Here is a 12,967-nt window from a genome sequence, read left to right as displayed (position 1 = left end):
TGTAGCTGAAAGGGGTCTCAGCAGATATAAGAGACCATCTAAAGGAAGTGCAGTGCTGATAGGTGATGTGATGGCTGGCTGAGTGATGCTCACAGGAGCTAGAGAGCCTTCTCCAGGCAGCAAGGGTGTGCCTTCAAAGCTGGCTTCTAAGTGCAGCAGTTGGCAGTCCTGTCAGAATATTACTTTCTTCTTAGTTGCTGTAATAGTTTGCGAGCCAGTTACAGTATTTCTTCTTAGAAGTGGATCTTTTCAGAACTAATTTGTGACTTTTTCCACAGGAAATGTGTACTGCTGTGACAATGTTATTGTTTATTACATAGTATAGACATGAACTATAGAATTCTCTAAAAAACATGGAATATCTTAAATTATTTTTCTTTTGTAGGCCTACTTTAGTAAGTAAAAAAACCTATGGTTCATCCTCCAACTAAAATCAAAGCATTACATGTCACATTTTTAGAATTAAATCATAAGAAAATTCAAGAATTAGGGTTTGCAATATCTGGTGCATGTCAGGGCAATCATTTCAAAATTCTACCCTTTAGAGATAAAATATGAAGATCTACAGCATGTTAAATGCTCAGAGGTATAACAGTTTGGGTTTTCTTCTTCTCTTTTTTAACAGTCAAGAAAGGGCTACGCAAAGACGGTGCTGGAAATCAACACTCCCAAAATAGACCAAGTGCCCATAGTTGATGTGATGATCAATGACTTTGGTGATCAGAACCAGAAGTTTGGATTTGAGGTCGGTCCTGTCTGCTTCCTTGGTTAAGCTTAAGACAAAATCAGATCAACACAAATGTTGCACTTTGGTGCTACCAACCCACTTCATGCCACATGCAAGTTTTGAGTAAGGATGGCATAGAAAATGTCTTGCTGTGTATGTATGTCTTATCTAGAAAGTAATCGTTGCCCTTGTAGGGCCAGAATCACATGACTTAAACTTATTTTGCAAAGATGCTGTGGCACAGACAGACAACATAGGGCTCACTTCAGGAACACCCCCTTTGGATTCCTCTGGTGCTGTAAAAAAACCAACGACAATGGTGCTCCTTCCATTACAACAAAGAGGTGTTTAGAGAGTGTTTAATATAAACTGTAATTATTCTATGTACAGTACTATACTGTGATTTCTCTGTCCACTTCCAAAACTTGCATGTGTCTCTGAATTGCATCTGGCTCTTATTTTACAATTACAAACTACGTTGTCAATACTGTGTATGTATTCTGAAAAAAATAAAACTGTAATTGCCAGTGAAGCCAATTCCATTTCTGATTAATAATAAAATCCCTTTGTATATATTGTTGTTGAAGAGCTTTGTTATTTGAAGTCGCCAGTAAAATTAAGGTGTCAAAACTGGAAGAGCTTGAGCAGCACATTCAAACAACTCCTTTCTGCTGATATCACTCTGTGACAATGAATTTAGATGATGAAATGAAAGCACTTTCAAAGGTGCTATGTTCCATGGTGCTATACCTCAGACTTTTTATTTTCTATTCTAATTCCATAATTTCATAAGATAACTGTATATACCTAAAATAAACAAGTTTATATTTTTGGGTGGGGAAAACATATAAGAAAAAAACAAACTTCTGTGTTAGAGAACTGTTTAAAATCTGTGAAATAAATTAGTCATATAGCTTTCCTTTTTTTTTTTTTATCTCAGCTGGATTTGTTTCCATTTTGCTTATTTGGGCTACATAAGTATAAAAACGGGATTTGAAACAGTTATTTATGGATTTTTGCAGTGTTTACTTAGATGTTTGTGTAAGCAATGATGGATGTTTGCTTCCTAAACTGGATACTAAAGGTTTCACAGAATAGTCTATACAATATTTGCCTGTCCCATTAATATGAATTATTTTTCTTCCTGTTACTCCACCTGAAGGCCAGGGATGCAATATGTCTAGGTCATGTGATTCTACACAGTTGCTAAGCAACACAGGAGGGACTGCTTCCTAAAGAGCTGTCTTTGACCCAAACTCTTACAATTCACTGTTCAAAGTTCACCAAAAAACATGATGGTTTGGCCTTCCCTCTGAACATTTTATTCAGGTAGTTGGAAGTAGAAATTACATTTTAGCTTTACAACACAAATCCTTTTGTAATTATTTTTCATAATATATGTAAGACTTGAAAAGAAATGTTTGTTTCTATTTCTTATAAATTGTTAAATTAAATAGTACTAGTTTCTGCTGGCTCGTTTCCAACTGGTATTTTCTTATGCACGTTTAAACATGTAAAAGTGAGATTCCAAAAGTCAACTTCTTGCTGTTCATATTTTCTTTTATTTTTGAACCAAAGTTTGTAACTGTCACCTCAAAGAGGGAAATACAAATTTTATTAATAAAATCAAGTCTTGTTTATCTGGATTGGTCATTCTCTTGTTTCAATGTCCAAAATGCACCCACTGTCATTACTTTAACTTTATTCTTCTTCCAGACCATCCAGGCTTGAAAAAAACGGAATGTTACTACATGTCCGGGCAAGCACTGGGCAACAGCACTGGGAAGAGAAGTGCTAACAGAGAAGGTGCTGATCTGGCCATTGGCAGTAGGCAGCAGGGATAAGTTCACACATGGTTGGTATGGATTTATAGCTCCAGCAGTCCAGATAATACCATCAAACACAAGACAGGAGCCTGATAGTCCTTCCCCAGCCACTCACAACCTACAGTGACTGTCCATTCCTCAGTCTTGTGCTTATAGGACTTCATTGGGTAGGCAAATGACCCTATTTATTAATAGGAAATGGAAGACAAGAATGAGACCAAGACTTGGAAAGTAGTGGAACACAAAATGTCCAGCACTTTGTTTTAGACTGGAACCAGAACCAGCGATGGGTCCAATGACATGAGATTTGCCCCCTTCTCCAAAGAACTTTCTCTCTTTTTCATCTGCTACCCGTTCTTCATGAGCTCTGGCTATGTCTAAGTAAGATGTGAGGGCAGCTGCAATAAGTTTGGCAGAGAAGCAGCCACTTTTTCCTGCTCAAGGGGGCTGGGCTAAGTTAGGAGCTGACCTGTTCAAGCCTATCTAGAAGAACCTCCCTGTTTGACTGCTTCAGGGTAAAAAATAAAGATGGTTGTGGCTTGGCAGAGTCAGAATTAGTCTGCAGCAGAATGTTGTTTCTAAGAATGCAATGATGTATTCAAGCAGCCAAATGAAACCAGATCTTCTCCAGAATTAGTCCAAGCGTCTTGCCAAGGTTTGTGTCAGCAACATCATAAAGGAGGAAATGAACTTGACTCTTCTACTCTTTGCAGCAAGGACCCATCTGGTTTATTATTTAACATTTCTTTAGGCCTTAACCACTTACTATTTATCCTTGTCATCAAAGGATCTCACCATTGCTTGTTATCTAACTTCTCTTTGTCCATTCTCTTTTGCAATCTGCTGTCAAACACAGATTGTGGTCGTGTTGCATGGAAATGGAGTAACTCAGCACATGGCAAACCAAGCCCAAAATATACTCTGGACCGAGGCAAAGTTCTGTCCAGAATTACACAGACATACAAGAGAGATTTAAATGACAAGCTATGACTAGAGTGGCAGAAACTGCCCTGTGTGCATGAGTTTCTTTGCCTCTCTCTCACCCAGGACAGGGCAGTATCAACTCACCATGACTGGCACATCTCTTGGAAAACTTCATAAAATGCAATGAAGATCTTTTTTTCCAGTCCATGTGAGAGCCATTATGGCTAACATCAACAGTCACCTAGTGACACAAAAAGCTACAAAGCTTCAAAAAATAAGGACAGTGAGCTCCTTAAGATTCCTCCCCTTGGGAACAGCTTTGTTAATTATAAAATTATTCTTCACATGCTAATGGCTGGAAGGAGAAGCCTTAATAGCCACTGGTTTTCTATTGCAAACACACTCATTTTTTCTGTGAAAGAACATCTTCTATTGTAGATGCACCAAAAAAAAAAAGAAAATTACAAAGACAGGATATTAAATGTCATGTCTATTATGTTTACCTGGAAACGTGTCTTATTTGTGTTCCTTTTGAAAGCACATAAATTATCAGAGGCTCATTGTTAGTTCAGTGAAAAGCAATGCCAAGATTATTGCCAAGGAGTAGATTGCTCTAAAGCTATTTATACATTTTGTTTTCAATAAAAACATTAAAGATTAATACAGTGAGGAAGGCTGCAAGCTTACAGATATTCCAACGCTCTGCTCTAGCCAAAATTGGCCTTGTTTTTTTCTCAGCTCTTTGAATGAAGGCTCTGTTCTAATGAGAGAGGATGCAGCCAAAGCCCACAATGGACATGTTTTGTCTAGGTTGTCCAGGGAGCTTTGGCAGACCTTGACTTTGTTTCCAATATCTCAAGGGGGGAAAAGGTGATCTCCATCAAAACACACCTAATTTCACTAAGACAGACAAGAATTGTTAAAAACTCAGCAGTGGGACTGGGATCTAAGTGCCTCCTCCACTCCCTATTATAATCTAAGAAATTGGGTTTTTTAACATCAAAAAGGCAACGTAGCTAAATCTTGCTGAAGCATGAAAGAACTCCAGCTTGCAATGTGATTAAAATGTGGATGAAAATTAAAAATTCAGTCCATCCAATAAGATGCTGGACAGAAACCAAATTAATTCTCTTCTAGCCCCAGAAGTTCTCTAAACTGGATCTTCTGTTGTGTTTTCAATGGTTAATTAAAAGAACCTTTCTGGGTTCACAGGACTGGGACAAGGCTGCCCCCCAAGGTCATGTTAATAATAATGAATGAGCACAGCAGCCTCACACTCAGCTCCCCTCTCACCTGAATTATTTCACAGCCAGAGATCTTGCATATGGCCTTAGCCCCTGTGGGCTGCAGCAGTGCAAGGCCAGTGAATCATGGTCTCAGAGGCCCAGCCTGAAAGCTCTGAAGTTCCCCAGCACAAGTAAAAAGTAAACATAGCTACAGCAGAGCCATAAAGCTGAGTTTTTAAATTAAAAATGTTAACTAAATGAGGAGACTCAGGATGTGACTATCAAAATAAAAACATTACACTATAATTGCTGTTTCTGAAATGGAAATACTGATTTCTTCTTTATTAGTTTATTGAGAATGTTACTCAGAAAGCCCACAAAAGTCAGCCAGGGTATATCATGGAGCTGCTTGACTTCTAGAGCAGGACCTCCTCATTACAGTAGGAAAGTATATTAATTGGAATGAGAGGTGGAAAGATTTAGAATGAAGTTGTTTTTATAGACATAAAAGCTTTTTTCTGTCAAATATTAACTGGAAAAAAAAGGGTAAGGTTTTATATCCTATCCTTACAGTCTCTTGAGCCTGGGCCTCTTTTTTGTTACAATATCATTTCAATGGCAGCTCAGGTGAGAAAGTAGCTGTGCTTTGTGGTCCTGGTGCCCAAATCAGCTCACAAAATAACATAGCACAATGTCAGGGCTCAGGTTCTGGAAAATGCATTAAAAGATAATCTTCCTAACATTTGCTATTCAGTAACTTTCTGATTTGGATGTATGGGGATCACTTATCCCTTTGTCATTCCTCAGAAGGATTTTAGAAATACCCACTTTGCTCCAAGCCTGCAGAGTTTTTCAGTGCACAGATATTAAGATCAAAGCTGTTTACTGTCAGAAAGAGCCAAAAATGGAATTTTAATTTGTGAAAGCTTTCCACAGCACTCCAAATTCTGAAAAGAACAAAGAACATTTCACCTTCCTTCTCCTCCTTTTTTAATTGTGATGTTTCCATTTGAAATAATGAAATGTTTCTGTCCAAACTCATTGAAAGTATTTGATTGATAGGAGGAAGTCCATTGGTACCCTCACCAAGATTGTTTTCCCATGTGCTGGGAGCTGAGTACAAGAGCTGAGTACAATACTAACAGTGGAATAAAGACACTTCTAGAAGGGAAAGGCACAATAAAATAGTTCTCAATGTATCACAGAAAGGAGAAAAATGTAGCAGGGGAGAAAAGAGGAAATCAGAAAGCAGGGGGGAAATACATGGGAAAAGAATGATAGGAGAACTTGCTTCCCTCAACATAGGGCAGGAGGGTGAGAAATCCTTATGGGCAGTCTGGGAGCATCCCATGTGATTTCTGGAACTGCAGGGCTCAGGTCTGTTTCTCACAGTCAATGCAAAGGCAGGGTGCACTGGCCCCATAGTTAGGAGGCAGCAGCAAAACTGGTTTATAAAAAACACACCTGAAGAGCAGCCAAGATTGCAAGGCTGTGTGGGAAACACCTGGAGCACTGCCTGCAGCCACATCCCTGTGCCTCACTCTCCCTCCCCTCCCTTCCCACACTCACCTCTCTCCCAGACACTCCTGACACTGCCTCCTCTGCAGGATCTCTGCTCTTGTGGAGCAGCCACATTTTGCTGGGGCACTGGAAAGCACAGGAGATCTGGAAAGGGAGATGAGATGTTTAACTTTTAAGATGAAGAGAGAATGGGTGATGGGGGAGGGTGAGCAGGCTCAGAAATCAAAATACACCCACACTAACATACTGCTAGACTCATAAAGCCTGTCTGGACCACTCAGATTAGGAACAAGCAATTTCTGTGTCCTTTTCCTACCACAGAGAAACATAGAGACCAGGCAGCACTGAGGGCTGTCTCTGAAAGGAAAGTCAGATAAAGACAATGGGGAGATCAGCTCATACTGCTGACCCTTTGAAACCTCTCTCTGCACTTTAAAATTGACCTATTTCATTTTCTGAATACATTGACCTCAAACCAAAGCCACAATATTTTGAGGAACCACATTTGAACTAGCATCACATCTTCCCATGAAAATATTCCTGATAAAGTAATAAAAAAATTTAAATGGACAGTTTGCATGAACTGAGGATACCTGAGAATGTTCCTGATTAAATGATTCTTGATTATTTCAATGCATTATGCAGTTTTGCATGTGTGCATTCATTTCTCATGTTTTGCATAATCTTTCTGATGACTGTATGCACAAGTGTACCATGTAGAAACAGCAGTGAGCCAATGTGGTTACTCATTAAACTTAATGAGAAGGTTAGAATTATCTACTATAAAACTAAGATGAAAGCAAAATCACAAATTTAAAAGCTAACTAAGGGCTGAAACATCTGCAAGTACAGTAAGTTAATACCCTCTTAACATGCAGAACAATAAATACATCGTATAGATATACAGCAAATTTGGATGCACGTTACCCAAGCGTAACTCAGCTGTGATGGTGTATGAAATGATACATTTAACTTTAATCAGACACATAACTCAGAAGAAGCAAAACCACAAAGTACTTAAGGGCTGTTTTGCAACACTAGAATATTTTTGATAGCCAGATAGTATTCTGCCCTTTTCTGTTTAAACACAATGAAGGAAGACAGAGTTTGATGTGTGCCTCCAGATCTCTGTAAATAAATGTAGGGTGACTCCTACACACAGAGGTCAGGGCTGTAAAAACACAGCAAAAACCAGAAAAGGATGAAGCCCAGGGCCTGTGAACCATGTGTGTGTGACAAAGGAGAGTTACAGAGGAAGATGACCAACTGCAGCAGAGAGATCATAAAACCATGGGGTATCCTGAGTTCAGAAGGACCCACAAGGATCACTGAAGTCCAGCTCTGTCCATCACAAGGATCATCGAAGTCCAGCAGGCCATCACCAAGAGTCACACCATCTTCCTGAGAGCATTGTCCAAGCACTTCTTGAACTCTGCCAGGCTTGGTGCTGTGACCTTGGGGAGCCTGTTCCAGTGCCCAAACACCCTCTGGAGGAAAAACCTTTGCCTTTGCCTAATATCCAACCTGAGCCTCTTCTCAGCTCCACATGAGTTACCTGAGTCCCACTAGTGGTCACCAGAGAGAGAGAGAGAGAGATCAGTGCCCGCCCCTCCGTTTCTGCCTGTGAGGAAGTTGTGGACTGCCCTGAGGTCTCACCTGTGTCTCCTCCACACTTACCAAGCCAAGGGACCTTAGCTGCTCCCGATATGGCTTCCCCTCAAGGCCCTTCACTGTCTTGGTAGCTCTCCAATAGGTTTAAATCTTTCTTCTATTGTCGCACCCAAAACTGCACTCAGGGTGATTCTTGCAGATAGTACTCCAGGAAATACTCAAAAGCCCTTCTTTAACAGGAGGCTTTAAGGACGTTTTTAGATGTTTGTTCTGACCAAAACTCCCTGAAGAGCCCTGGGTTTGGCACTCCCAGGGGCAGCCCCCAGGTGACCACCCAGGGCCTGTGGGCCCAGCCTGAGGGGGGCTGTGCTCTGGTTCCAAAGCCGACGAGGTGACTTTGAGCCCATGTGTGTGTCAAAAGACACACACCTCCACTTACCCCTAGATGAAACACAATGTTATCTTTTTCTCAGAAATTTTCTTCCCCTCAATTTTCATTTCTCCTAAAAGCATCATATTCAAAATGTACCACTCCCACACCCACAGAGTTTTATGCATGTGAAAGAGGTAAATTCACATTCAGTTGTTACCTCTTCAAAGGCATAATTAAGGTAAAAAACCCCACCCCACCAAATACAGAGGTTGCCCTCTCCTCCTCTGAACCTGTGCATGTGCTCCCTGCCCATGGTGCTCACAGGGCAATGACACTCTGACCTTTCTCCCTGTCAGGCAAAACACTTCCCTTGAGTTAGCACCACTCTGGGGTCACTCTCTCCAGAGTCTGATGTCTGCAACCTGAGCTGTGAGACCTTTTCAGAGTGAAGGAACACAAAGGGTTTGTTTTCTTTACCCAGGTGTTTCTGTGGTAGAATGGGCTGCAAAACCTGAGTTGCTGTAAACATTTGAACAGCAGGCATGCAAAGGCAATATTTAAACAGCTCTATAAATGAGCTAGGGATGTGTGTCATTGGTTTTGAAGCACTATCTAAAGTTATTATGCTGGAAACACTTCTGTTGAGACATGAGTCATATTAAGCAGCTTTGTGGCAGATACGATAGCTCCTCTTTCATGCAATCTCTTTCTCTGAAAGCTTTGATTGAGAGCTAAGCCACATTAAGGGTTTAGTGGTTGAGCCTGGAAGCTTCCTTCAGTAAACTCCTTCCTGAATTAATTGCTGCTGGAGCTTATCACCCATAATAATATTTTCAGAATCTTTCCCCTATTATCTTCCTCTGTCAGGTTAAATTCATCTTTTTGATGTCACACACATTAAATACTGTAAAAGAGGAACAAAAATTTCACTGCTCAATAGGGAGAAGCAGCACAGAGTGTTGTTAATGTCCACAGGTCTGCTTTTGCACTTGGTGAAATATGAAGGACGTTTCAGCAGAATTTTAAGATAAACAGTTGAAAATAAAGAATTCCCTTCTCCACAGTCCATCACCTTTTAAGGGACATGGCAAGGAGTCCACTACAGTCACAGCTTTAGGATGTTTCTATGCAACATGTACAACAAAGTGAGAGGCCTGCACCAGTCTTACAGAGACAAGCATCAAATTATCAGTTGTGCTTTAGGCTGGGCTCTCTTCCCTTGGTTCTCCTTAGCCATGAACTGTCTTGGGCAGAAGGTATCCCTTAGAAACAAATGAAATTACAAGTCCTGCTCAAAATACTCAGCTGCCAGGCAGGCACGTGGGGATTGCAAGTTAAGACACTCCTGGGCAGGCAGAACTCCAGGCAATGGTAAATTCTTAAATTAACAAAGGTGCAAACCATGCAGTTTCCCTTGCTAGGCACTGCTCCTAAGGGGATTGCAAAAAAAGGTCTTACCTTTAATGAGCTAGGATCCAGTTATGCAGGAAAGGCAAAGACACATTTTAAATACCTAGGGATGAAGGGAGAGAAAGGTTAAGACAGCCTTGATTTGTATCCCATCTGAAAATAAATGCAAATTCTCTCTCTGGCAGATGCTTTTAGAACACTTGGAAAAAACCATACCCACAAAAATTGTTTTACTCTAATGCTTTCATGAAAATAGTAATGAAATGAAAAAAAAATTGCTTGAGCTGTAAATATAGATGATGAATTTTACAGGTGTCCAAAAGTTTTAAAGCAAATCAAAATAAACTTTTTCAGTATGGTCAGACTTCCTGTACATAGTTGTAATACATTTAGTTTTTCAACTTCTTAAAAGCTTTTATATGAAGTTTGGACAGAAATATTCCTTTAGTCAATACAACATTGTAAATACGTGCTAGTATAAAACACACAAAATATACTTTAATAGAAGTTACTTACACAAATCTAAGTTTATATAAACATTAAAATATATTCACTCTTTACTGTGGTGAACTCAACCACTTATAAATACCCTTGGTCTAATTTCACAGAACTTCCATGTTTTGTGATGGTATCACACCAGGACTGCAGAGAGCTGAGGGCTGATACCAGGTTAAGTGAAAGGGAATCAGAGCCACTCTGCTTTTCTGACAGCCATTATGGTAATGTGATCAGTACCTTGACAGATGCTAAGAATAATAATTTTGCTGATTGACTTTTCTTCAAACCTAGGGCTGTGGGCAATCAAAGAAAATATGAACATCTGGCTGAGCTTTTGATTGCCATGCTCACTGATATAGTGCACCCAAATAAGCAACAATTAGTACAGCTTGTGTCAAAAGACCCATCAGTTAATTCAAATTAAGTCAGGAAAATTGAATCCAATTGGCATTCATGCATATTTGTATGCAAAGTTTAAATAAGATTCTTCTGCATTACATTATCCTTTATTTACAAGGGAAAAGCATGCAAAGTTTTGTGGTTTAAGCAAATATCTTCAAAAGCCTTCTGACTTCTTAAAGCCAAACTGCTGGGAAAACTCTGTGTACTTTAAAAGGGCATATTTAGTCTAATAAACATAAAAATGTGGTGGCTTTCTCAAGTTCATATTCCTTACTTCTTAAAAAAATGTCACTAATTTGGACAAGTTATTCATTTTGTTAGTAGCAATTACAGTAATGCAGAACTGATACATGGGTAAATTTATTAACTAAGATGGTGGCCAAGATAACTACCAGACTGTAGTAAGAAAGAAAAATCTGAAAGCTGAAGACTAATTTCCTCGTGTTTTTGCTTGATTCTGAGTGTAAAACTCTGGGAATATGTACTTTCTTTTTTAAAAAAATAGCTTTTCTGTTGGGATTCTATTTATGGCAACAGTAAATTAGGTTGCATGAGAACCTGAGATTAAAACTAATCAAAGGCAAAAGACAAGTTGTGTGCCTAATTTTTTAAAAAGAGAAATTTAGAAAAATCAATTTGATTTTTTTATTTAATTCTTGCTCCTTGCAGTGAATAAACTTTAGTCATTGTGTGGAAGTTAAGCTGTAATAATTTTATTTGTAACTTGGGTGTGAAATCTCTTTTTTTCCTTAAGAAATAGTGACAGACTCTCTAGCTGAGGTGCTATCTGGGCTCAGCTAACTAGAAGTGAAATTTACTGTAATCTCACCTAAATCTCAGTTATCTTAATCTGACCTGGCCCTAAAACCCTGTTACAAAATTCCAGGATTTCTGCAACTCATTCAGATGTGTTAATCTAAAGCCCAAGACAAACCAGTGTATCTCAGACTACACAGGGGGCAGAGTCACACTGGCAGCCCCAGCTGCAGCTTTGCTCATGCACTGGGGTCACATTGCACCTGTAGCCACTGCCCCTGAGTGCTCAGTGTTGTCAGAGCCAGGGAGCTTCAGAGCAGAGTTGGGAATACCTAAAGTACTGATAGAGCAGAGGAGGGACCATGCCACAGGAGGAGGTTGGGTGGGTTAGTCCATTGGCTGGGAATCACACACTACATTATCAGCTGCCACTGATGCAATGAGTGTGGCCAAGCACCTGTTACAGTCTCATTTTTCTCAGGGTTCCCTTTGTTTTGATGACAAGAAATAGGTTTTCCTAATCACTGACTCTAACACTCTTGAGAACAATCAGATCAATTAATTAGAAAACTGTTACTATGCTGCCTTCATAAATCAAGAGTTAGCTTGTGATCCATAACTTAAACAGTCTTTTAGCAGCTGTTTTCTTGAAGTTCTTTCCTTTAAAATACTAAGATCTATTATACATCCATCTTCTGATTCAGAGGTTCAGAGTTCTTCTACTAGTGTTACCTTTAGAAATATAGTTGATGGAAAATCCCCTAGGTAGTCTAATGATATGGTCCAGTTACTCTCAAGTGCACAGGCCCCTTATAAATGCTACTCAAAAATCAATATCAATCCTTCAGTGCCTTCAAAAGATGTGGAGTAAGGACCATAATAATGGTGATTGCCTCCAGCAAATAACTGCTCAGTGATTATACTGCAGTGGCCTGGAAGTCCAAATTCCCCTCAATAACTTTCAAAACGGATGCATGCTGGGAAATGGGAAATGTAAAATCATCCCTAGCAGGCAGGTCAGTAGCTGCACTTTCCAGTCAAGTACCTACTTATTTACTGTGTTGTTCTCTCATTATTGACATAAGATTTTGGGGAAGTCTGCTAAAAAGAAAGTAAGCTGCAAACCAGTAGGTCAGCATTTCAGACATGTTCAGCACAGCAAAGAGTACTGTGCATCACAGGAGAATCAGCTGGCAGACCCTCCCTTTACCTGTTTTATTTAGAACCTGAAAGCAGTCTAAGGAGAATACAAATTCAAAGACTATGGTAGTGGGGGAAAAGTCATTCCAAGTGTAAACAACAAGGCAGCATTCATAATTATGGTCTCTGATATTTATTCTCTGAGTAAAGCAGCTGCTTGCTTGGAGTCAGGAACAGGGGAATACTTAGCAAAGTTTGAAGTACTGTTACTTACTTTACCACTAAGACTCTGAATGTAACGCCATGGCACTTACCTGGAGTTCGAGTTTCCATGGTTTGCACATGAGAAGGTCTCAGTGGACAGTATCAAAAGTCAGCACAGGCCAGGTGTAGCAGCCATTGCTTTGACTGTACACATCAGCTGCACCACTGCAGTAAGGGACTGGCTACAAGTCACCCCAAGCCCAAGTTGCCTTAGGGCATTGCCTTCCCACCTCAGTACCTTCTGCATGCTGATACTGAATCAAAATTAGCCAGCCAACCAAAATGGTTT

At 39.8% G+C, this 12,967-nt stretch overlaps 1 protein-coding gene and 1 long non-coding RNA gene across 2 annotated transcripts in view; one reads left to right on the top strand and one right to left on the bottom strand.

The window, feature by feature from the left end:
• The window catches only part of COL11A1 (collagen type XI alpha 1 chain), a 125,112-nt gene extending 122,739 nt beyond the window's left edge, over positions 1-2,373 (top strand). Inside the window, exon 67 of the mRNA XM_066556125.1 lies at positions 626-2,373. Within this exon, the coding sequence (XP_066412222.1) occupies positions 626-772 (147 nt within the window). The 3' untranslated portion in view covers positions 773-2,373. The remainder of the gene's footprint in view (positions 1-625) is intronic.
• The window catches only part of LOC136560350 (uncharacterized), a 160,254-nt gene that overhangs the window by 12,595 nt on the left and 134,692 nt on the right, over positions 1-12,967 (bottom strand). The window contains exons 6-7 of the long non-coding RNA XR_010784126.1: positions 9,667-9,721; positions 6,273-6,368 (exon numbers count right to left, since the gene is read on the bottom strand). This is a non-coding gene — a long non-coding RNA (uncharacterized lncRNA). The remainder of the gene's footprint in view (positions 1-6,272; positions 6,369-9,666; positions 9,722-12,967) is intronic.

The sequence above is a fragment of the Molothrus aeneus genome, chromosome 9 (genome assembly GCF_037042795.1).
Source record: "Molothrus aeneus isolate 106 chromosome 9, BPBGC_Maene_1.0, whole genome shotgun sequence".
Lineage (NCBI taxonomy): Eukaryota > Metazoa > Chordata > Aves > Passeriformes > Icteridae > Molothrus > Molothrus aeneus.
The sequence above is the reverse complement of the archived record's forward strand: the minus strand, read 5'-3'. Positions and strand labels throughout refer to the sequence as shown.